At 38.9% G+C, this 27,032-nt stretch overlaps 1 protein-coding gene across 2 annotated transcripts in view; it reads right to left on the reverse strand.

The window, feature by feature from the left end:
• Positions 1–9,680: 9,680 nt before the first annotated feature.
• Positions 9,681–27,032, reverse strand: part of LOC127587221 (interleukin-15-like) — a 60,231-nt gene continuing 42,879 nt past the window's right edge. The window contains exons 3-8 of one of the 2 annotated variants that reach the window (XM_052045447.1): positions 26,198–26,306; positions 26,084–26,110; positions 24,956–24,988; positions 23,666–23,698; positions 13,714–13,854; positions 9,681–10,645 (exon numbers count right to left, since the gene is read on the reverse strand). In XM_052045447.1, coding sequence (XP_051901407.1) covers positions 10,544–10,645; positions 13,714–13,854; positions 23,666–23,698; positions 24,956–24,988; positions 26,084–26,110; positions 26,198–26,306 — 445 coding nt within the window. In that variant the 3' untranslated portion in view covers positions 9,681–10,543. Of the gene's footprint in view, positions 10,646–13,713; positions 13,855–23,665; positions 23,699–24,955; positions 24,989–26,083; positions 26,111–26,197; positions 26,310–27,032 lie in introns of both variants that reach the window. The other variant, XM_052045436.1, reaches the window with a different exon arrangement.

A 27,032-nucleotide genomic window follows, 5' to 3' on the forward strand; every position in this document is an offset into this window, starting at 1 on the left:
AGACCTGTGACCAGCAGTGTGCTGGAGGGATCTGTGCTGGGCCGGCTGTTGTTTGTCATTTATATTAATGGTTTGGATGAGCATGTTAGTGCCATGTTTTGTAAAATGACAATAAAATTGGTGGTATAGTGGATAGTGAAGAAGGTTATCTGAGATTACAATGGGATCTTGACCAACTAAGACAATGGGCTGAGGAATAGCAAATGAATTCAGATGGATGCGAGGTGTTGCATTTTGATAAGGCAAACCTTGGCAGGACTTAAGCAGTAAGTGGTAGGGTCCGGGGGAGTGTTGTAGAACAGAGAGGTCTAGGGGTGCAGGTACGTACTTCCTTGGAAATGATGACATAGGTGGACAGTGGTAAAGGCAGCTTTTAGCATGCTTGACCTCATGGGTCAGAATATGGAGTATAGGAGTTGGAACATCATGTTACAGCTGTTCAAGGTGTTGGTAGGGCCACATTGGAGTACTGTGTACATTTCTGGTTGTCTGCTATAGGAAGGATGTCATTAAACTGGAGAGGATGCAAAAAGGATTTATGAGGATGTTACCCGGACTGGAGGGCTTGGGCTATATGAGAGGTTGGCTAGGCTAGGACTTTTATCCCTGGAGTGCAGGAGACTGAGGGGTGACCTTATAGAGGTTTATAAAATCTAGAAGGGCATGGATAAGGTGAATAGTCAAAGTATTGTCCGCAGGGTAGGGGAGTCCAAAACTAGAGGGCATAGATTTAAAGTGAGAAGGGAAAGATTTAAAAGGACCTGACAGCCAACTTTTTCACACAAAGGGCAGTGAGTATATGGAACAAGCTGCCAGACCGGTACAGCTGCGACATTTAAAAAGCATATGGACAGTTACGTGGCTAGGAAAGGTTTAGAGGGATATGGGCCAAACACAAGTAAATGGGACTAGCTCAGTTAGGCAACTTGGTCTGCACACAGGTTGGGCCACAGGGCTGGCTTCCATTATGTATTTTATGACTTTAATCCTGGCAATTATGTGATTGTCCATCTCTTCCTCATAGGTTGCAAATACCATAGTGATATTCTAAGGCTGTATCAGGAAAGTGTGTTCCAAGCAATCTTTATTTTCATTTGTATGAAAGTTGTATTTTTATCTACTTATATGTCTATTTATTTACTTATTTAGAGGCACTGGTGCGCTTTCTTGGCCATAGCGTCAATGTGGTTGGACTAGGACAGGCTATTGGTGATGTTCACTCCTTGGAACTTGAAGTTCTTGACCCTCTCTACGTCAGTGCCATTGATGTAAACAGGAACGTGTGCCCTGTCCCCTTGAAGCAATGACCAGCTCTTTTGTTTTGTTGACATTGAGGGAAAGGTTGTCATGACACCATGTTACAAAGCTCTCTATCTCCTTCCTGTACTCCGACTCACCGGCCCACTACAGTGGTACCATTTACAAACTTGTTGATGGAGTTAGAGCAGAATCTGACCATACAGTCATGGTAGTATAGGGAGTAGAGTAGGGGGCTGAGGACGCAGCCTTGTGGGGCACTAGTGTTGAGAATAATCGTGCTAGAGGTGTTAGAGTATAGAACATTATAGCACAGTACAGGCCCTTCAGCCCACAATGTTGTGCCGACATTTATCCTGCTCTAAGATCTATAACCCTTCCCTCCCACATAGCCCTCCATTTTTCTATCATTCATGTGTCTATCTAAGAGTCTCTTAAATGTCCCTAATGTATCTGCCCCCACAATCTCTGCCAGCAGTGCACCCACCACTCTATGTGTAAAAAAAAAACTTGCCCCTGACATCCTCCTTATATCTTCCTCCAACTCCCTTAAAATTATGACCCCTTGTGTTAGCCATTGTCCCCCTGGGAAAAAGTCTCTGATTGTCCACTCAATCTATGCCTCTTATCATCTTGTACACCTCTATCAAGTCACCTTTCATCGTCCTCCTCTCTAAAGAGAAAAGCCCGAGCTCACTCAACCTATCCTCATAAGACGTGCTCTCCAATCCAGGCAGCATCCTGGTAAATCTCCTCTGCACCCTCTCTAAAGCTTCCACATCCTTCCTATAATGACACAACCAGAACTGAACACAATACTCCAAGTGTGGACTAACCAGAGTTCAATAAAGCTCCAACATTTCCTCACTGCTCTTGAACTCAATACCCTAACTAATGAAGGCCAAATACGATACACCTTCTTAACAACCCTATTGACCTGTGCGGCAACCTTGAGGGATCTATGGACGTGGACGCCAAGGTCTCTCGTTTCCTCCACACTGCCAAGAGTTCTGCCATTAACCTTGTATTCTGCCTTTGAATTCAATCTCCTGAAGTGTATCATTTCACACCTTTTCAGGTTGAACTCCATCTGCCACTTCTCAGCCTAGCTCTGCATTCTATCAATATCCTGTTGTAATCTACAGCAACCTTCTACACTATCCACAACACCACCAACCTTTGTATCGTCAGCAAGCTTACTAACCCACCCTTCCACATCCTCATCCAAGTCATTGATAAAAATCACAGAGCAGGGGTTCCTGCAGAACACCATTGGTCACCGATCTCCCGCAGAGTATACTCCACCTACCACCAATACCAATATACCAATACCACCCTCTGTCTTCTATGAGTGAGCCAATTCTGAATTCACACAGCCAAGTTCCCTGGATCCCATGCCTCCTGACTTTCTGAATAAGCCTTCCATGAGGAACTTATCAAACGCCTTACTAAAATCCATGTACACCACATCCCCTGCTCTACCTTCATCAACGTGCTTTGTCACATCCTCAAAGAATTCAATTAGGCTCGTGAGGCATGACCTGCTCCTCACAAAGCCATGTTGACTGTCCCTAATCAGCCTATGCTTCTCCAAATGCCCATAAATCCTGTCTCTAAGAATCTTCTCCAGTAATTTGCCCACCACTGAAATAAGACTCACTGGCCTGTAATTCCCAGGGTTATCCCTACTCCCTTTCTTTAAGGAACAACATTTGCCACCCTCCAATCATCTGGCACTACTCCTGTGGCCAGTGAGGACACAAAGATCATCGCTAAAGGCGCAGCAATCTCTTCCCTCGCTTCCTGTAATAAGCTTGGATATATCCCATCCAGCCCTGGTGACTTATCTATCCTAATGCTTTTCAAAAGTTCCAGCACATCCTCTTTCCTCATGTCAATATGACCTAGCATATCAGCCTGTCGTACGCCATCCTCACAAATGTCAAGGTCTCTCTGGTGAATACTGAAGCAAAGTATTCATTAAGGACCTCCCCTACCTCTTCCGACTCCAGGCACATGGTTCCTCTTTTATCCCTGATCTGTCCTACCCTCACCCTAGTCATCCTCCTATTCTTTACATACATGTAGAACACCTTGAGGTTTTCCTTGATCCTACTTGCCAAGGACTTATCATGCCCCCTTCTAGCTCTCCCAAGTCAATTCTTAAGCTTCCTGCTGGCTACCTTGTAACTCTCCAGAGCCCTGTCTGATCCATGCTTTCCAAGCCTGAGGTAAGCTTCTTTCTTCCTCGACAAGATATTCTACTTCTCTTGTCAACCATGGTTCCTTCACTCTACCATCCTTACCCTGCCTCAATGGGACAAACCTATCCAGAACTCCATGCAAATACTCCCGTAACAACCTCCACATTTCCGCTATGCACTTCCACAAGAAAACCTGTTCCCAATTTACGCTCCCAAGTTCCTGCCTAATAGCATCATAAGTTCCCCTCCCCCAGTTAAATACTTTCCCCTATCATCTGCTCCTATCCCTCTCCAAGCCTATGGTAAAGGTCAAGGAGTTATGGTCACTATCTCCAAAATGCTCTCCCACTGAGAGATCTGAAACCTGATCAGGCTCATTGCCTAGTACCAGGTCCAGAATGGCCTCTCCTCTAGTAGGCCTGTCCATATACTGTGTCAGGAATCCTTCCTGGACACTCCTTAAAAAAAACTCCATCCCATCTATCCCTTTCACACTAAGGAGGTGCCAATCAATATTAGGGAAGTTGAAATCACCCATGACAACAACCCCGTTATTTTTGCACGTCTCCAAAATCTGCCTCCTGATCTGCTCCTCTGAGTCTCTACTGCTATTGTGGGGGTCTGTAGAATATGCCCAGTAGAGTGATCACTCCCTTCCTGTTTCTGATTTCCACCCACACTGACTCAGTAGATGATCCCTCCAGGACATCCTCCCTTTCTACAGCCATAACACTGTCCCTGATCAGCAAAGCCACTCCCCCACCTCTTTTACCTTTGTCTATGCCCCTTCTGAAACATCTAAACCCCAGAATATCCAGCAGCCATTCCTGCTCTTGCAACAGCCAAGTCTCTGTAATGGCCACCACATCAATAGTTCCATGTACTTACCCATGCTCTAAGTTCATCACCCTTGTTCCTGATAGTTCTCGCATTAAACACACTTCAGCCCATCCAACTGACTGCAATTTTGCCCTTTCAAATGCCTATCCTTCCTCACAGTCTTTCTACATTCTGCATCTACTTGTACACTAAATGCACCAACCACTGACCTATCACTCTGGTTCCCATCCCCCTGCCAGATTAGCTTAAACCCTCCCCAACAGTTCTAGCAATCCTGCCCGCAAGAATATTGGTCCCCCTCCAGTTCAGGTGTAACACATCCCTTTTGTACGGGTCATACCTTCGCCAGAAGAGATTCCAATGATCAACAAATCTGAGACCCTGCCCCCTGCACCAATTCCTCAGCCACACATTCATCTGCCAAATCAACCTATTCTTACCCTCACTGGCACACGGCACAGGCTTTTCAGCTTCCTACCTAGCTCCCTATATTCCCTCTTCAGGACTCCATCTCTTTTCGTACCTATGTCATTGGTACCAATATGTACCACGACCTCTGGCTGTTCACCCTCCCCCTTCAGAATGCTGTGCACCCGACCCGAGACATCCCTGACTCTGGCACCTGGGAGGCAACATACCATCTGGGAATCTCTTTCACATCCACAGAATCTCCTGTCTGCTTCCCTTACTATGAAACCCCCTATCACTACTGCCCTCTTCTCCCCCCTTCCTTTCTGCACCACACAACTAAGCTCAGTGCCAGAGACCTGGTCACTGCAGCTTTCCCCTGGTAGGTCATCCCCCCCCCCCCCCAACAGCATCCAAAGCAGTATACCTGTTATTGAGGGGAATGGCCACAGGGGTACTCTGCAATACCTGCCTATTCTTCTTCCTTCTCCTGACAATCACCCAGCTACCTGTCTCCTGCAGCTTAGGAGTAACTGCCTCCCTGTGGCTTTTATCTATGTACTCCTCGTTATCCCGTAGGAGCCGAAGGTCATCCAGCTGCAGCTCCAGTTCCCTAACATGGTCTGTAAGGAGCTGCAGCTGGATGCACCCCATGCAGGTGTAGTTATCAGGGAGACTGGGTGTCTCCCAGAACTCCCACATCTCACAAGCTGAACACACCACTGACCCTGGAGCCATTCTCACTACTCTGGCCTGGCACTGAAAGAAACACCAAAACAAAGAAAGAAAGGAACTTACCAGAGACTTGCCTTCACCTCTTCTCACCGAACCCTCTTGAGCCAAGGCCTCAGCCAACCCCCCACCCATATGTTTGAGAAGTGGTCTTTTCGGAGTTCATCAAGTGGTGTCTATCTTTGATATGAAAAAGCATGATATCAAGAAATGGCTGACAGCACTGGGACCAGACCATCAGGCTGGGGAATCATCTCTAGTTCAATGAGGTGTGCAGAAGGGCATGCTGGGAGCAGCAGCTGACATGCCTAAAACAGAGGTGCAACTTGTGGAAGCTGCATCTATGTGCAGGCTAAATAGCATGTAATAGACAGAGCTAACAGATCAGGTCAAAGCTCTGCACTCCTGCCATATCAAGTTGTTAATGGTGGGGACAACAGGTAACAGGAGTAGGCAGCTCCATCATCAACAATAGGGTTCACAAGCTGAACCCACCAGGGACAAGGCAGAACCTTTCACAATCAGGTTCAATCAGAAGTGTTGGGTGGGTGATCCAGCTCGGCTTTACTCTGAGATGCCCTCCCTCAACTCTTTTTCTTTTACATTGATGGCTGGATCAGTGCTGCTTGCTACACTTGTACATAACTCAAAAAATGTCATCACCCTTCTTTCCAGTTTCCACCCCATCTCCCTTGCTCACATGGTCCATATCTGATTCTTTCCTTGACATGCCAATCTTCATCTCAAGGAATCGGTTAGCTACCAATATCCCTACCAACTCCTGCAGCTATCTAGAGTAAACTTCCTTCCACCCTGCTTCCTGTAAGGACTCCATTCCATTCTCCCAGTTTCTCCATCTCTGGTCTGCTAATGAGACTTCCTACACCGTCACCTTCAAGACATTTTCCTTTTTATTTAACTATTGCTTCCCATCTTTTGCGGTTGACGGGGCTCTCAACCATGTCTTTTCTATTCCCTGAACTACTTCTCTCAGCCCTTCTCCTCCTAGCCATAACAAGGATAGGGTTGCCCTTGTCCTCACTTTCCACCCATCAGCCTCTGCATTCAACAAATCACCCTCCATAATTTGACACCTGCAGTAGTGTAGTAATGCCAATCAGCTCATGTGTTAAGGTGAAAGTGTAATCTCCAAATCAAAGTATATTGGACCAATTTGCACTACTGCAATTGTAGAAAGGAAGCATCCAGAACAATTTTTTTTTCATGCAAGTAAAGAAATGAAGACAACAGAGTTGTCTCCCATCAGTTTCCCATCAGTTCAGCATCATCAGTAATATCCAATGTGGTAACTATAAATAAGGGAAGGTGAAGTGGGGGAGCAACAACGAATGCATTTTTCCATGATTGACCAACACATTTTCTAGTATTAAGGAGGAACAATATGTTTCAATAAATTCATTTTTTAACCTCAGGGCACTAAAAAGCAGTTTAATTAACTTTTTATTTACATGAAATCTAAAATTTATCTCATAACTGTTAAAATTCAACCATGGCTGTCTATAAAGCACAAGGTTACTGTTCCTTTACTCGTACTGCAACAGGACACTCTTTCTAAAAGCAATTTAAAGCTGGACTTGCCATATGAAAGTAGCCTGACAATTTACTCAACGTGCACTGGGGTAGATGCTTTTCAAATTTTAGTGTTGCAGCTTTTATTTTCTGTATCTCAAGTAAAGTAAGTAAGCCTACATGGGAAATCATCCCATAATTTTAATTCCCTCACACTCTTTGCCACTCCACAACTTCCAACTATCAGTCTCTCTCCCTCTCCACTCTTATGCACACCTCCAAACCTACTTCATTGACCAGGCTTTTAGTCATCCATTTTGATCTTGCTTGTGACTTGGTGTAACATTTTGATCCACTGAATTTGACATAGGAAACTTCTAACTTTTTAAAAAAGAACTACATTAATGCAAGATTGCTTTCCAACATCATTAACTCCTCCAGTATTTTCCAGCCTTATCCTTCTGAAGATTGTACATTAGAAGGAGCAGAATCCCCCTTCAGTCTGCTTTACCATTCAAATCTATGGCCAATCTGATCTTAGAACATAGAACAGTACAGCACAGAAATAGGCCCTTTGGCTCACAATGTCTGTGCCGACCATGATGCCAAATTAAGTTAATCCCATCTACCTGCATATGATCCATATCCCTCCATACCCTGCACATTCATGGGCCTGTCTAAATGCATCTTAAACTCCACTATTGTATCTGCTTCCACCACCAATGCAATGCAGTGCATTCCAGGCACCTATGAATCTCACTATCCCTACCACTCTTAGTTCCATTTTCTGGTGTTCCCAGAACTCTCAATTTTCATATAGATCAAAAATTTGTCTGATTCAGCCTTGAATATATTCCACAGCCTCCAAGGATAGAGAATTTCAGATCCTTATAACTCTCAGAGAAGAAATTCCTCCTCAACTTTGTCTTAAATGGATGACCCCTCTTCTGAAACCATGCCTCTAGTTCTAGATTTCACTGCAAGAGGTAGAATCCTCTTAGCAAGTTCCTCAGAATCTGATGTTTCAATAAATTCACTTTCCGTTCTTCTAAAATCCAATAATGTGAGACTCAAGCTGTTCAACCTTTCCTCATAAAACAACCCATTCCTACTGGGAATCAATGTAGTACCTCTGGGTGCTCTGGTTTCCTCCCACATTCCAAAAAACGTACAGATTAGGAGTTGTGGGCATGCTATGTTGGTGTGGGAAGAGTGGTGACTCTTGCAGGCTGCCCCCAGTACATCCTCAGTAACGCAAAAGGATGCATTTCACTGTGTGTTTCTATGTGAACCTTCTCTGTACTGCCTCCAACGTTAGTATCTCTCTCTGTATAGATTTGGTCTACTTACTTAAATAGTACTCCAGGTGTGGTCTCATCACTGTGTAAAGTTGTAGCACACAGCCCGTACAAATAGCCAATATAAAGTGGCTGAACCGACAACAGAGAGTGATGCCAGTTTATGGATGGAAATCCCACTGACTCAATGCATAACATTTGTTTGCACTGTGAACTGAGTGTTGTATTATATTTAATAATATTGAGCATTAAAAGCAGCCAGCTCTATTTGACATCAGATGAAAGTCCAAAATTATAATAATAAAATAATATTCATTCAATTTAAAACAACACAAAAGCAGGATCCTTCATCAGGACTGGGGGCCGAAGGGCCTGTATTGTGCTGTACTGCTCTATGATTCAATGAAGGGTCTCGACCCGAAACATTGACTGTTTATTTCCCTCCACACATGCTGCCTGACCTGCTGAGTTCCTCCAGCATTTTGTGTGTTGCTTCAGATTCCAGCATCTGCAGAATCTCTTGTGTCTCCGTATTTAGTTTTAGGTCTTATGTGCTTCTGAATTTAGTTTATTGATATGGACAATTTGATGCCAATGACTTTCACTTTGAACAAATTTTCCAATCAAAATGGTGTTTTCAAAATTATCATTGGGAACAAAAACACCAAATGTTTTTCACAAACAATAAATCCATATAATAACCCATTTCCTTAGGACAATCAGAAAATACTGGAATTTATTTGGAATTTGAACAAATAAATGCTCCATGCTGGAATAAGCTTAAGAGCTGGTTTCGCAAATGTTCAGGTAAACATGTTTTAAAGTTAAAATCATTATATATAACTGGCCACTTCTGTGGAAAATTTTCACTACCTAGGGTACATTTCAACACTTCTAGGTGCTGTGTAAATTTGAGTGACCAATTGCAAAAAGACTACTGCAATCAGACAAGATCTACACATAAATAAATTAGCATTAATTAGCTAATTTTATAAATTGTTGCTGGTTCTCATTTTTGCAGGTTTACATTAATTTACTGTGGATGCATCTCAAGGGAACCTTTCTACATACAGATGTATACATACATGAAGAACACAAATGATGGCGAGCACTGATTGGTAACGTCCAACATGGTGACAAAGGATGTGGAAAGAAGAAAGTGGAAAATGAAAAATGGACAAAGTGATGTAACTGTAATAAAATTGGTGAAAAATAAACATTTTTTTTACACTTTTGGTGGGATAACAAAGCTTCTTTAAGCAAGTCTTAAAGACAAAAGAATGATACCTGCTGGTGTTCAGAATAGGAGAAGTTGTCATATTTGCTTAATTCAAATACTCCAAACCTCCCTCACTTCTGAAGAGCCCACTTGTAAAATAATTTTTCAATGAAAGGCAATTTACAGCAAGTTTATTACTTTTATTACACATATTATGACATTTAGCACAACATTTATGAAGAATATGACAAGTATTAATTCTGGATTATGGTTACATTTGAAGCAATTAAAAAAATGCATTTGTCAACTATGACCTTTTGAAATGAATGGGTTTACATCAGCATTATGATTTGAAGACTGAAGCCTTCATGTCAATTATTGACCTGTTTAAATTAGAGGCATCATCTCAGCTCTTCCAACCGTGCCCCTTTCAGAACACATGAATGACATGTCCACATAATAGGACTTAAACCAAAAGCAAAATTAGTCTTTGGAATATCAGTGTTAAAAGAAGCTCATACTGCATTGGTCACCTAGGTACAATGGCCTTAATGTTATCCTTCTATATTATATCCTTTCCTCTTGGAATTTCAGGTGATTAGTGAGACCTGTCAACACTTAACCTTGAACAATTTTGCATCCATTTTTAATATGCACTTAATTTTAAAACTCTTTTCCAAATTGCCTTTATTAAAGGATTACTGGACTCATAGTTACTGCCATTTTAACTCATCACCCAGGCCCAGATCTTCATTAGAATACCAATATTGCTTGGCACGCTTGATGAAAGGATTTTTAAAAAAGTACATAGGATCTAACTCAAAGTTTCTTTGCATTGTGTATATTACAAACTTCATTGTTTATGAAACTGTGAATTGTACAAAATGAAAACAACATTGATTAAGCAATTCTTATAAAAATATGCATTGTTCACATTAAATTCTGTAGTTTTTAGTCAGAAGATTGACATTACGTTAAATATAAAATTCAATATTTATGACTTTTTACAGTTATTTACAGATATTTACAATTCACTATTTACATGTCAAATAGAGTTAAGATCCTGTCTTCAAATTCTTTTGTACAAGAGTTTCAAAGGCTTTTAGAAATTCTGCTACACTTTTTTCTTGAAATTCCTCACATGTTAGGCAGCCCTTCTGTTGGATAAGAACACAGGTTTAGGACTGCACGTTGTCATAGCACTTAATTGATTATTGGAATGCAAATCATATTTTCCAAGAATAAACTAAGTGGCAACAATTCAGGACTACATTCCAACCACTACTGATGTAAGATGCTAAAGAGACACACTCAGACATACAAACTGACAAAGCAGATCGAGACGAGGAGAAAAAACGTCAGTAAGCAATGCCGATCAAAGGTCAACAGGCAAATACAATCACAATGCTACCCATTTGTCATCTACACAATAACTCTACTTTTCTATTTGCCTTTGCAAATCACTACCTTGGGTCGACACAGAGGGATAACCTCATACTGTCAACAAACAGCCTCTGCTCCTGCCTAATGCCATCTATTTGGATCAAACTGCATATTTTCACATTTTAGGTGTTTAACATTGGTCCAGTTAGAACACAAGTCTTTTGGTTGCTGTTGCCATGATAGACATAACAAGATACACTGAACATTCGGAATAGGGTTGGGTGCATCGAGTATATTCAATGAAATACATTAATGTCAGTTTCAATTTCTGTAAGACTAAATTGCTTTGGGAAGCTTCAGAGTTAACCCTTTAAGTGTAGATGAAAATCACACCTTTTTTAAAACGAAACAAAATACAAGGCTTTGAAGGCACCTAATGAGGGAAGAATATGCAAAGAAATACAAGCTTAATTTGCAATATAGTCACTTTGTGGCTGGATAAAGAACACAAAATTGGAAGACAAAAATGAATCGAGAATGGATCACCAGCACCAAAAAGATACAACACACAAAAAAATTCAGGATTGAAGAAGACGTTCTTCATTTGGTATAATGAAACAATTAAAACTGACCCTAGCAAAACTTTAACAAAGGAAGATTTTCTGGAGAAAACAAAGAAAATAGATGGTGACAACTCTAGTCACAGTAACAGCTGGTTTTCGTGGTTTAAGCTCTGACAATATCTTGTTTACCAGTGGCTATGGGGAAGATTTATCTGCAGACACTTTAAATGTGGATGAGTGGCACAGTATTTTCAGGAATTATTCAAACAGTTAATCCCACTTATATCTTTAATGCGGGGAAAATGCCCTCTTCTATAAATGCACATTAGATAAAGCTTATCATGCCAATAGCCAAGTGTATTTGGTGGTAAATAACCAAAAACTTGGATGTAAGTTCATATTGCCCCAAGCATGTCCAGAACTGAAAAATATAGCAGGTTCAAAAAAATTAAGATGTTTTAACGATTCTATTTGATTTGATTTTAGTTATGGGGAGAGATTGGACAGGTTGAGTTCCATGGAGCGAAGGAGGCTGGGGGGTGACCTGATAGAAGTATATAAGAATATGAGAGGCACTGATAGTCAAAAATCTTTTCCCCATTAAAAGAGGGCATGGGTTTAAGGTGAGTGGAAGGAATTTTAAAGGGGATCTGAAGAGTAATTTTTTTTAAATTATGAAGTAGTTGATATCTGAAACATGCTGCCAGAGGAGGTGGTGGAATCAGATACAATTACTACATTTAACAGGTATTTAAACAGACACTTAAATGGTCAAGGCAGAGGATATGGTCCTAATGCGGATATATGGACAAAGGTTTAAGGTGAGAGGAAAATGTTTTAAAGGGTACTTGAAGGGAAAGTTTTTGTTGTAAAACACAGAGAATGATGATAATTGGGGCTATCTGCAAGAGAAGGTGGTGGAGTCAGATACAATCACTATGCTTAAGAGACATTTCGACGAGAACTTAAATAGGCAATGCAAAGAAGAATACAGACTTAATGCGGGCAAATGGGATTCGTGTAGATGGGCAAAAAGGTTGGCATGGACGTGGTGGGCCAAAGAGCCCATTTCTGCACTGTACGACTTTCAGTCTATGATACCAACCATTTGCCAGGCAACTGTGCAACAAACTGAAAGGCCGAGGTGACATTTTTATTTCACGTGCTCAGTAACTTGATTGCCGCATGAAGTCTTAGTAAAATTGTGGATAATTGCTCAGCTTATCCTAATATCCAAGCCATCCATTTGGGTTTTCTCCTATTCAATTTGACTGCCAGAATCTGGCGAAAACTTCAACGTAAATTTATTCCAAGCAATGAACATTATAGAGTTGGACAGCACAAAAGCAGGCCCTTCAGCCCACCATGTCCATGCCAACCTTTTTGCCTCTCTACACTAATCCCATTTGCCCGCATTAGGACTGTATACTTCTATACCTTGCCTATTTAAGTGCCTGTCTAAATGTCTATTAAGCTTAGTGATTATATCTGAGTCCACCACTTCCTTTAGCATTGAGTGCCAGATGTTAACCACTCTGTGTAAAAAAACAAACTTTCACGACAAATCCCCTTTAATACTCCTTCCTCTCCTTGGCCCTCTTGATTTTGATACCCACGAAGAAAATCTGAGATATGGGAAAGCAGGAAACAATCCAGAATTGCTTCATGCTTCCGGTTTTGTTTGAAGCTTATGACAATAACTTCCAATGATTTTCAGCATGTGATGTCACATAAGATATCATAAGGCAGCAAAAGGGTCATTTTTATTCTTCTATGAACCAACAATTGGCTGTCAAGTCTAACAAAACTTGAACGGACTTGGGTGTTCGGAGGAGATAATTTGCAACAGGTGGCAATGGTTGCAGGTGTGCCTATGAGACTTGTCCCACTTTGAATACAAACTCAGTTTTTAAAAATGGCACACTTTTCACCCCAAAGTGCAGCACACGGGTTAATACAGAATTAAAGAACCCATATGCAGTTTTGTCACAGACAACAAACAGAATCCATTCTGTTCCACGCTGCTTATTATGTGGGTAACTCCGCTCCGGGTACATAATGGAGGGGAAACCACGTGGCTCATTAAGCTTGCCAAAAGGGAGTATCTAGTAGATGGGACAATTTTCATTCATTTTCAGTGACTAATCATTTACTACTCCTGGCAGCTGGTAAAGGTCCACTCAGCAGATAAATGGCAATATTCAAGCTTTCTCTTTCTTCTTCTCCAACTCTCTGAAACATCTCACAGTATGTAAAGCTAATGTGAATTAAGAATTTACCTTAGCAATGTTATTATTTCTTTCAACGTTTCTAAATATGATCTGTAATGCGCGTATTTCAGGACAGTCGAGTTTGTATTCATGGTCTATAACCCACAGTTCTGAGATGAAGCAATTGAAAGCGGTTTCGAAACAGTCATCCTAGAGGGGAAATAAATAAAGAGATTATATATACTCCAGTAATTCTGATTCTTTTGGAAGAATTCTTCCTTTCTTGCATGTCCTTAAAGGAACTGCATGTTCTAAGTAATGAATCTGGAAAAGTTCCTTGTGTTTGAAAAATAATAATTGGAGATTGGCTCCATACTCAATTGTGCTATCTCACTACCAAAGTTGTGAAACAGCTGCAATGAAAATACTGAATTTCAATTACTAATAAAGCATACTACTAATAAAGTATTCTAGTTCATTTCAAGACACAAGAGATTCTGCAGATGCTGGAATCTGGAGCAACACACACGAAATACTGGAGGAACTCAGCAGGTCAGGCAGCATCCATGGATGGAAATAAACAGCCAATGTTTCGGGTCGAGACCCTTCATCAGGACTGGAAAGGCTCTCTTCCTTTCCAGTCCTGACGAAGAGTCTCGACCCGAAACGTCGACTGTTTATTTCCCTCCATAGATGCTACCTGACCTGCTGAGTTCCTCCAGCATTTTGTGTGTGTTACTCGAGTTCATTTCAAACCAGCTGATAAATTACAGAGCATTGTTCGGTCTGGTCAGATCTGAATCTCCAGTTTAGAATCATGCTGGCAAAAAGGAAAGGAAAAAAAGAATTGAACTCAGGAAACTTTACCAATTGTACAGCAGATGAAAGAATTCACTTGATATTGATCTGGTAAGATATTCTTGCATTTAAACATCCACCTCCTTCAGCTTAGTTTTCTTTCTTCAGCATTATAGAGTCAAATGGTATAAAATAAGCGGATATATTATTTATTAAGGAAAATATTCTATTTTTCTCTTCTCTAAACCCTGACTCAGGCCACTACTACCTTAGTAATCTGTGAAGAGCAGGTGGAATTGCCTGTTTGAACACTGTTGTAGATTTCCAGTCTCTGTGGACTTTTGTGCTTAACTTATTAAGAAATCACCAATTTACTTCTACTGTGGTAGAGATAATTGGCATTCAAAATGATGCCAAGCAGTAGGAATGTCAAAAGATCAATATTCTCCGATTTTACTGTTAGGTTAATGCTAAACTATGGGTTAACTGCAAGTTGGACTGCACAACAGTATACAGCCACTCCCTAACCCTACCCTGTATTCTTTCATTAATAATATGTTGGAAAACAGCTGGGTGTTAGAGCTAAGAAAGTTCGTTTGGAGACTTTTTGTTTTAAAACTGTGATCAATCAGTAACCTGTCATTTCCTATCAAACATGATGATTAATTGGGGGTTGGGGATGCCTGATTTGTAACTGACTGCTATAACTGCCAGTATTTACCGTCTTTTCATTCAGAAGGTGACTGGATTGGCCTCTGAATGCCCACTGATTAATAGAGCTGGTCGCTCATCGAGAGCCTGAGAAGTGGAAACTTTGCATCAGCGTATGGGCTCTAATCCAGATATCCACACTCTCAACAGATCTGGACTCCTGAATAGAGGGAGGATTCTGGCTGAGTGAAATCACAGGAAGGTTTTTTTGCTCAGACTAGGGCTCAGGGTAAATTGTGGTAGGGGAGGGGAGGGGAGTGGCAAATGAGGTGAAATGTCAACATTATTGAATAAAAATCTTACTCCAAATTTTAAAAGATTCTCAAGCATGATGAATATCATCCCTTTAGTATTTATCCTGTTGTGATTAGAGGTGGTGGTGGGTGGGAGCCGTAACATTAAAAAGTTGTTGTATAAAGAATCAATTCCCTCAGAGCACAGTAAGACAAGGCTCAACAATTAGAAGCAACTCACTGAATTTTTCTGTTTTCAAAAAACTAAAATTAATATAACAGACTACAATCATGATTTTTACTTTTATACCACAAATTACACTTTTAAAAGCATTTGTGTATGCGAGACATAAAACAGGAGGCGAGCTAAACCTTTATTCCAAATACATAATGTTAGTATATACAAAATAATGTATATCAAGTAATAAATTATGGGCTGAAGGGCCTACTCCTGTGCTGTACTGTTCTGTGTTCTATGTAAATGACCATGGTATCAAATTTAGTGACATTTAATCTGTACAGGCAAATATCATATTAACAAGTTTATAGTGATAGAAAGTTGTACAGCACAGAAACGGGCCCTTCAGCTCACCATATCTATGCCGATCATCATGCCTCTCTAAACTAATCCCACTTGCCTGCATTAACTCCATATCCCTTTATGCCCTGCTCATTCAAGTAACTGTCCAGACTCCTCTTAAATAAAATGATGAGAGGCATTGAGAGGGTAGATGGCCATGTCTGTTTCCCATGGTAAAGCTAGACAGCATAGGGTTAAGGTGAAAGGGAAGAAGCTTAAAGGGGATCTGAGTGGTAAATCTTTCACACAAAGAGATTCCTGCCTCCACCACCTCCCCTGGCAGCTCATTCCAGATAACAATTAAGCTTTATACTTGTACTCCAAGGTCACTCTGTCCAACAACATCTCCCAGGGCCCTGCCATTCACTATGTATGTCCTGCCCTGGTTTAACTTCACAAAATGCATCACTTTGCACTTGTCCAAATTAACTTCCATCTGTCATTCCCTTGCCCATTTTCCCAATTGATCTATATCCTGTTGTAACCTTAGATAATCTTCTTCACGTCCACTGTACCACCAATTTTGCCATCATCTGCAAACTTACAATCATGCTTACAATATATTCTTACAATACATTCTTACAAACCTACAATACATTCTCATCTAAATAATTAATATACATGACAAATAACGAAGGACCCAGCACACCTCTTGTCACAGGCCTACAATCTGAAAAACAACCCTCCACTACCACTTTGCCTCCTACTATCAAGCTAATTTTGTATCCAATTTGTCACCTTACTCTGGATCCCATGTGTTCTAGCCTTCCGGACTAGTCTACCATACGTGACCTTTTCAAAGGCCTTATTAAAGTCCATGCAGACAATATCTACTGCCCTGCCCTTGTCACCTCTTGGTCACCTCTTCAGAAAAACCCAATAAAATTTAAGAGACATGACTTCCCATGCACAAAGCCATGCTGATTGTCCCTCATCAGTCCTTGCCTTTCCAAATGCAAGAAAATCCTGCCCCTCAGAATCCCTTCCAATAGCTTTCCCACCACTGATGTAAGGCTCGACTGGCCTGTAGTTCCTTTTCTTTTTCAATCTTTTTATTAATTTTCAAATTAGTACAAAATAATATATATAACATTAGTAATTATACATATGGTGCAAAGAGATCAGGATAACAATCATAACAGTTAAAAGATATAATCACAAGGAGTAAAAAGTAATCTAGACCTCCCATTCTCTTATTAAGTGAACAAATACAAAAGGAGAGATTGAAAAGAAATTAAATTTAATTATATGAAAGAAGAACCTCCAAATTTAAAAAAATTGATAATAAACCAAAAAAAACCAAAAATTTCAAAAAAAAACTGGACTGATATTTATTCAATTAAAAAAAGAAAAAAAACATTATTATGTCGTCAACTCCACTCCTCTGTATTCAAGGGCTATTGAAGGGATCTGAAAAACGTCAGATTACATCATATGGAAATATTGAATAAGTGCACTCCAAACCTCCTCAAATTTAAGCGAAGGATCAACAGTGCCACTCCTAATTTTTTCTAAGTTTAAACATGCTATAGTTTGAGAAAACCACTGAAGAGTGGTGGGAGGTATTGGATCCTTCCATTTGAACAAAATGGATCGCTTGGCCATTAATGTGACAAAGGCGATCATATGACAAGCAGAAGCAGATAAATGGCGAGATTCCATCATTGGTCACCCAAAAATTGCAGTAGTAGGATGAGGTTGTAAATCAATGTTCAATACAGATGAAATAATGTTAAAAATGTCTTTCCAATATTTTTCCAAAAGGGGACAGGACCAAAACATATGTGTCAGGGAAGCCACCTTCGAATCACATCTGTCACAAATAGGATTTATATGATGATAAAAACAGGCTAACTTGTCCTTGGACATATGGGTCCTTTGAACCACCTTAAACTGTATCAAGGAGTGTCTAGCACACATAGAAGATGTGTTAACTAATTGAAGAATTTTCTTCCATGTCTCTGTAGGTAAAAGTATCTGGAGTTCTCTTTCCCATTCATTCTTAATTTTATCAAGTTCCTCTGAACGTATTTTCATAATCCGATCATAAATTATTGCTATCAGTCCCTTCTGATAAGGATTAAAACCTAAAATTTTTTCTGTAATTTCAATTTTATATGGTGTCGGAAAAGAAGGTAAAGTAACTTTTAAAATATTTCTTATCTGTAAATATCGAAAAAAAATGTGATCTAGGCAGATTGTATTTATTAGACAACTGTTCAAAAGATAAAAAAGTTATCAATGAATAAATCTCGAAAACATGTTATTCCCTTCATTCTCCATAAGGAAAAGGCTGAGTCAATTCTAGATGGTTGAAAGAAAAAATTAGGTTGAATAGAACTTGATAAATTAAATTTATTCAATCCAAAAAATTTATGAAATTGAAACCATATCCATATCATTTGTTTAACTATTGGATTAGTCATTTGTTTACTCAATTTAGTAAGTGCAAAAGGGAATGAAGCTCCTAAAATAGAAACTAATGAAAGTCCTTGCACTGATTCACACTCAAGGTGTACCCAACAGGGACAATGAATTGCTTCTAAGTCTTGTGCCCAGAAAATTAAGTATCTAATATTAATTGCCCAATAGTAAAATCTAAAATTAGGCAAAGCCATACCACCATCCTTTTTTAATCTTTGTAAATATTTCTTACTTAACCTTGGGTTTTTATTCTGCCATATATATGAAAGAATTTTGGAATCAATAGTGTCGAAAAAGGATTTTGAAATAAAAGTTGGAATCGCCTGAAATAGATAAAAAATTCTGGTAAAATATTCATCTTAACTGCATTAATTTGGCCAATCAATGATAAAGAGAATGGGGACCATTTAGTAAATAATTGTTTAACGTAATTAATTAAAGGTAAAAAGTTCACTTTAAATAAGTCCTTGTGTTTCTTGGTAATTTTAACAGCCAGGTACGAAAAGTAATCAGTCAATAATCTAAATGGTAATTGCCTATAAATTGGGACTTGCATGTTTAATGGGAAAAATTCACTCTTATTAAGATTTAATCTATAACCAGAGAAAACACTAAACTGAGCAAGTAGACTCCTTTCACCTTTGCTTGTGAGTTAGAATGACCCCTCCAAAATCTAAAAAAGCGCTGATTATCCTCTTTCCTGATGAGTCTCCTGCGCAAAAATAATCTGAGCATTCAGTCTGTGAAAAACCTTAAAGATCTTCTTATGCTTAATTGGATTATTCAAGCCGTTTGTATTCCATGTAACAAAATTAATCATCTTATCCATTTTAATAGACTAAAAAAAACATATGGTATGTAAAGGGTTAACCTTGTTGCCAAGGAGATTCATTAACAGGAAGAGGGAAAAAAAGTTCAAAGAGGAGCCGGATATGACGACACTTCAGACATATTTGTAGTTTATCAAAACAATTAACCTAAAAACAGCCCCACCCCTCACCCAGCAAAGCCTGAAAGCTGGCCAGTAGGCAGCCAAAATGCTACCCACTATTGTTTAACCCCGACCTTTTGGTGGCAGGTCCCAAATTTAAAAGGATGCAAGGCACCATCAATAGACTAAACAAAAAGAAAGATTAGCCAAAACAATTTTTCAAATTGTAAACAGACTTGCAAAAAATACAGTCTTATTTTAATTCCAAAGAGAAAAAGGCAGTCACTCAGTTAAATTCTTAATTATTACCCAAACAGAACATTAAAAATGTTAAAGTAAAATAATAAAGAGAAAAAAAAATTAAATTAAAACATGGTAAGTATCCATGTTCCAGAACCAAGCATGAAAAAATTAACAAAGGGCAGGAAAATATCTCCGGGCATAAAAAGCACTTAAACCTGTAAGTTAATCATTGCCTAGTAGACCAAGTATAAAGTCAAAGAAAAGCACATTTCTTGACCATCTAGAGACGAAAAGTTAACCTTGGAAGAAATCTTCGGCTTCTTTAACGGAATTAAACTACCAGCATGATTTATCGGGAAGTGAAATTCTCAGACAGGCTGGGAACAGTAATGCAGGTTGGTAATTCTCTTGATAAAGCTGCGACATAATCGGTTTGTAAAGCAGTCTCTCTTTCATAACTTCTGGGGTGTAACCTTCAACCAGACGAAACTTCCAATCTTTATATTGAATCATTCCTCGACAATGAGCAATTCAAATCAAATGCTCTTTGGTACTGACATAATGAAATCTCAATATTATTGGCCGTGGTTTTTGCTCTGCCGGAGGTTTTGGTCTTAACACTAGGTGGGCACGATCAAGTATAGGGCTTGTAGAAAAAACTTCAGGGCCAAACACATCCTTCAGAAGTTTAGAAAAGAATTCAATGGGATTTCCGGATTCAGTATCCTCGGAGAGGCCGATAATCCTCACATTATTTCACCGACTGCGGCTTTCTAAATCAATAATCCTCTGTCTTTGCCATTGCAGTCTTTGTTTGGTCACCATTAAATCTTCTGGCAAATCCAGCCTGTGATCTCACTCTTTGCCAGCTTGATCCAGTTCACCAATTAATTGCTGTTGTTTAACACTCTCCTGTATGAATGTGGTCTGCCTGTCTTCCATATCTTTTAACAGCGTTTCCAAAGCGGCAAATCTCTGGTCAAGCTTTTTATCCAGTTTAGAGATAGCTTCCAAAGTGAGTTGAGGGTCTCCGTTACCCTTGCTATCAGCTCCAGCCTTAGGTCTGGTATTCATTCTGATACTTTAGAAGTCAAAATCAATCTTGTAAAAGTATTATAAAAGTCTCAGTAAAGGGTGGTGCATAAGGAGTTAGATGGTAAGTGGAGCAAAGCCAAGATACGACCTACTCCATGCAGCGCCACCAAAAGACTCAGCCTGTAGTTCCCTGGCTTATCCCAGCTGCCCTTCTTAAATAAAGGCACAACATTAGCTAACCTCCAGTCTTCTGGTACCTCACCTGTGGCTAACGAAGATACAAAAATCTCTGCCTTGTCCCCAACAATCTCCTCCCTTGCTTCCCATGACACTGTAGGATACACCTGGTTAGGAGCTGCCAGATGTCCCTTTACATGCAAATAGCCTCTCCCACTCAACCTTTACGAGTTCCTTTCTGATGCCATCGAAATTAGGCTCCCTCCAATTTTGGACTTTGATGATGACCAGTCCTAATCTTTTTGCATGACCATTTTGAAACTAATAGGATTATAGTGATTAGTCCCAAAGTGCTCCCCCACTGACATATCAACCACTTGCCCAGCCTCATTTCCTAGAAGTTTGAGTGTAGCCCCTTCTCCACTAGGGCAATCTCCATTTGCTTCAGAAGACTTTCCTGGACAAATTCTACCCCATCTAATACCTTAGTACTAAGGCAGACCCAGTCAATATCAGGGAAGTTAAAATCACCTACTATTGCAACACTATTATTCTGACACCTAGCTATGATTTCCCTACATATTTGTTCCTCTAATTTCCACTCGAAATCCCACTGACTATATTTCTTCATGGTCTTTTTTCAACATCTCACCCAAATCAGTAAAGCACCTTTGTCTAGATAAGTCTGTTTGTGTTAAGTATGGGACTATTTGACTAACAGTTTGTCAAGCACTATCAGCTAGAATGCACAAAGTCAGAAGATACAATAAAAGATCTATGTTGCTTGCCACAAAATGCAAGGCAAGAATGAATCACCATTATATAAATACATTTGTACGAAGCCCCACATTGTATATTTCTTGGCTAATGTCAGGGCAGCAAATGGGGATTAGTAAATACGGTAAGCTCACATTTATCATACAAAATGATCCACTATTCTGGTGCTTGAAATGGAAATGCAAATTAATCCTGAAAAAGAGGAATCAATTTTCACACCATTATGTGGCATAAACAACAATTGAAAAATGTTCCACACAATGAAAAAAAACACTAAATAATCATCAGAAAATTACCTTCACAAATTAAATGCGGTATTACAACGACTGACGTTTGAGAAATCAGGTTTGATTTAGAACAAGCTGTTTCCTATTGTTGAATGAGTTTTGGATTTACCATTTTATAGATGCATGAAATTATTCAACCTCTGATAATTATTCAGTTTGGTAACTAACTTTTTTGTAAATTAAAGAGCAAGTAAAGAAAAATAAAGAACAGGTTAAAAATTAACACGTGGTTGATAAAAGGGGAGGGGAGGGAAATTTTTAGAGATTGAGTAAAAGTGCATCTATGGGATCTATAGGCAATTAGATTGATTAAAATAATATTTAATCCTGTTGCAAGTATTGCTTGTGCTTGTACAGACTGGAAGTTGTAGCACAGAACCAGGTTATGTACACCAACTAAAGCCATGCTTTGGATAAGCCAAGAAACAAGCTTTCTTGGTGGGAAGTCTTTAATCATGAATGCAAACAAGGGCAGATCCTGTGACCTTCCTCATGTGTCAATGACACCAGCATGGCATGAGACTCACAGGTGGGATAAACTGCTTTCCCAGAAAGGTGGTTAATGTTATCATGCTGCAAGAACACTCAAGTCTCTTAAATATCATCATTCCCCGCATCAGTCTTATGAAAAAAAAGTCCTCGCATCAAAAACAAATTTCTGATGAGCTGTATTATGAAATACTAAATTCCATTCAAATAGACAAAATCGTAAATCTAGCTCATATAAATCAAACAGCATGTTACAAGATGATCAAAAGCTTTAAGCATTTTGACATCATGATGTCTTTTTCCCTCATTAATCACAAGAATCTCCCAAAGTTCAAACCACCCATATTTCACAAAAAAGATATTTTGGTCCAGGAATTTCCTTCCAAGAAGCTAATATCTGCTTTAAGTCTTGAAACATTATACTTAAGGGTCTGATACATGCAGTGCTGGGATTACTTAAGGGTTCCATTCCTGACAGCTGATCATATACAGACTTCTCTGTAAGTCAGAAGCATCCATTTTCTATAGCTATGCACATCATATCGCTCTGCATTCATTTTACTACCTTGATGTAGTTACATATGGCATGATCTGTCTGAATCGCATACAAAAGCTTTTCACTGTATCTCAGTACATGTGACAATAATAAACCAATACATACACTTGCTATAATTCTTTAATTTAATTGAATAATCGCCCTAACACTACCTATAATTAAACTAATGGCTCATATATTTTATCCAGTCATCAATGAACACCACAAGACATTTTACTATTGTAATAACTAACTTCAAAATATATAGGTGAATCTGCATAAAGCTAGCATTCAGTAAGTTAGATCATTCATAACCGGGGGATCCCTGTACATTAAGTGGCATGATAAAAAGAAACAATAAACATCATATCTTGAAAAATATATGTTAAAAATGCAAAAGAAATCAAAAGATTTCCTGCTTTATAACCCATACACTTCCAAAAGCAAACATAGGGTTATTGTTAACTTCTACTGAAAGAGGTCAATTTCCCAGACCACACCAGTGAACCCTTGTCAGAACTGAAACATCAACTCTTTTTCTCATTTAACCTGCTCAGTGTTTCAGCATTTTTGGTTTTTGTTTCAGATTTCCAGCATTGATTGTCCAGGCTCAAAAATGGTCTGTCAAGTTGACAGGTCAGCTTAATGGGGATCACCCTAGGTGCTGGCGCTGCTTTTTCTGACTCATTGGACTGTGAGATCAATTTCATTATTCTGTTAGGCAAAAAAAACTATACAATAAAAGGATTTAATTTAAGCTTGTTTTGATCATTCAGAAGTATTCTAGTGATCAATACTTACAGTTACATCTGCAGGTGTGTATAACCTCAATTCCTGAGAAATAAAAGAGCTTCAATGAAAATACAAATCAAAATTATTCTTTTAAATTGTTGCAGCAACCCCTTTAACATCATATGCAAGTATAATGCCATACGTAGAATTCTGCCAATATCACCCAACTCAAATAGTGGTTACAAACACTGTTTTCTATTTTTGAAATCATGATTTTATTTAATGTGCTGACAGTAAATATTTTTATGGAGGTATAGTGAAAGAAGGGAGCTAATCAGTCCAATAGTCCTCATTCTAATAGTGGACCAGATACATAAAATATATGTGCATTATTGTCCACGTACACAAGTTTATCTTCTGTTGCATTTCTCACTGTAGCAACCTTTGGTAGAAAGCAAATCTACTGTAACATTATATATTACACTTGAATCAAAATGGCTTATGGGTGAGATTTATTAGATTTGAAATAACTTAGGCAGTAGTTAACTGGTTGGAGGAGGTGAGACATTGTGGAACAGAGAACTGAGTGGAAAATAGTGTTTAGTGGGAAAGTGAATTGTTAGTATTTCGTAGGTCTAGTAAAGTGAAGAGAAAACTATGAATATAGGAGGTGTCAGGATAGTGTATTGTTAAGTATTAAACTAGTAATCAATTTAATGCATGGTTCCGGGCAATAGGAATTTGGTACAGGTTACTCAGAATGGAGATGGTGCCAAACTGATGTCAAATATTGTGCAAGGTAATTACTGGTAAATGGATTGGAATCAGTTATGAGTAACTGGATTGAAACTTGATTGCGGTTAGCATTTATAAACCATGGTTCCTTAACAATGGAGATCTACGCAGGTTCCAAGACCTTTCAGGACAAAATATCTCTGAAGTGAAGAATGGAAGACAGAAGTCTTAAAGAGTTCAGGCACTGGCAATGGGTGTGCAAGAGTGAAAATATGGTAGAGTCATTGAGAGCACCCTCTGCCAAAGTTATAACTTTGGAGTTATAACTCCTGGGAGAATAACTGTAAATATGCATATCCCAGGAAGATGAAAATATAGCGTGACAAGCATACAGATAACGCCCTTCTAAACATGGACATGGGAATTTATGCACATCCCTTACAACCATTCATTCCCACCTCAATACTCCCTTGATAGGAGACTAATGCTGAGGCTGCAACCATTTGATACTTAAATATAAAATCAGTTTTATTATTCAATGAGACAATAAAATATGCAATAAAATGGTTCAAGGTTTCAATTTATCTAAAGGGTATAGAAAAGGCACTAGTGCCAAATACTTACGGGTACCTCTGCAGGAGAGTTTATTTTCACATTCTAAAATTTAAAAAAAGTTATCTGATTAAACTGAAAGATAGAGTTATTCTTCTCAAAGTTTGTGTTAAATCCTAACTGTGTAGTAACCTTTTGTCTTCACTTCACGTGTACACAGAATTCAAAAATCAGTTACTAAAACTACTTCTATAGCTTTTTCAAACAAATATTGTTTAGCATCTTATAGAAACATTTGTAGGGAGGTGTAATAAGAGAATAGAATGAAGTCTGGAACAGAGAGTAGATAAGTAAGATGGAGTGAATGCAAATGAGAACAAGTACAATTGAGTAGCTGAAGACAATTAATACACCAGAAAAATATTATTAGGCGAAAACTACCTCAGTAAAATATTAGATTGTATTTCATGAATTCATGAAACACAGATTGGATAACAAAGAGTAAAAATGAGATTACACCAATCATAATTATGATCTTGCTTATTAATATTAAATGTATGTCAATCACCAACATAATGTAATACCCTATCCAGGAATAGGAGGAGAGGTGAGGAAAAGTGCATTTAAAAATCAATAGTGTATGGAGCAGCAGTGATCTCCTTCTCAGAGACATGGACCACCTACAGCAGGCACCCGAAAGCACATGACAGGCAGTATCAATGTCCTCTTCTAGGCCAACATTCGTGTCATTAAGACTCTAACTACACTCAGCCAGCTCCGATGGATAGGCCACCTTGTTTGCATGCACAACACCCCAAGAGTGTTAGAGTAGAGCGACTCCCCAAGTCACTCTAAGCTCCGTCACAGCAAGAGGTTAGCAGGGTAACAACCAGGTAAGACAGGTATGGTGGCTTAGCTGGTTGTCAAAAAATCATTTTCAGTTATTTCACAGATGAGGCTTGTTCTGGCATTCACTCTTAATGGTACTTCCACATGCAAGGCTCTGCTATCATGCAGAACCTTACCAGTGAGGTTCAGGGGGATCTGTAGAACAGCGAATTCAACCATTTAGTGTTGGTCTACTTTTGGCACAAGCAGCTCATTGCTGACAGGAAAATCTGGCTCAATGTTTCTCAATCATATATTCTTAAGTCAACATTAGCCCAATTTAGTTTCTCAATTGATGAGGGTCACACTTACATCACAAGACATGTTCACCACCTGAGTCTGAAAAAAATAAAGAACATTCAATAAATAAAGGCAATTGTACAGATAATAATGTTAAATAGTTTTAGAAGTACAATGAATACTAACATGAATATTTTTCAGTGCTTTTAGGATTTCCTCCAATTCTGCTGATCTCTTCACTTTTCTTGCTCTATAAGAGTCTGCACCATCTGCTTTTGGAAGACACACAGCAAGGCTGCTGAGGAATGCAGAGAGAAAAAACATCTAGAACATGCAGTTAACTTTTAGGTTGCTGTTATTTTATCATATCCATGATCCTACCATTTCAAATGCAAAGCTTTGATGCTGCTAAACAATGCTGTACAATTATTAATTACAGAACAGCATGCATTCCCATAATGTTATCCTTGAATTGCATAAATTGCACCATAGCTCTTTTGTCAACTTAACTTTGCCAATTTCAATGTTAAATCACACCTCTCGAATAATTCATCCTACTTTTCCACATGCCCATTTGAAGCAATATGGCAAACTTATGAAAGTTTTGAGTACAAAAAACTCAATTAGGCATCAACATTTTTTAAAAAATGCAGTTTCAATTCCATGCCATTTTAATTTCTTTTTAAGTTTCTTAAATACGATGGTCAGAAATCAAACTACCATCACTCCAATGTGACAAATAAGGAATTCAGATGTGATTATCTGCATTTTTAATTAGATATTAAAAGCAGAAATAGATGCAGTCATTAGGGAAGCAATCCAAATGTGCTACCTACGGATAGTTGCACAAAAAAAGTTAAAAGTGAAAAGATAAACATCATTGCAAGATAAACTTATCTGAGCCAACCATGTGTCCTTTATTCTTTGTCAGCTCTGACTCTTTCCTGCTAAAATGTTGTGCAACATGGGTTAAGATGCAGTCATTCAGCAGCAATAAATGCCAGAGAAATGCATACCTACT

Source organism: Pristis pectinata, chromosome 2 (genome assembly GCF_009764475.1).
Source record: "Pristis pectinata isolate sPriPec2 chromosome 2, sPriPec2.1.pri, whole genome shotgun sequence".
NCBI lineage: Eukaryota > Metazoa > Chordata > Chondrichthyes > Rhinopristiformes > Pristidae > Pristis > Pristis pectinata.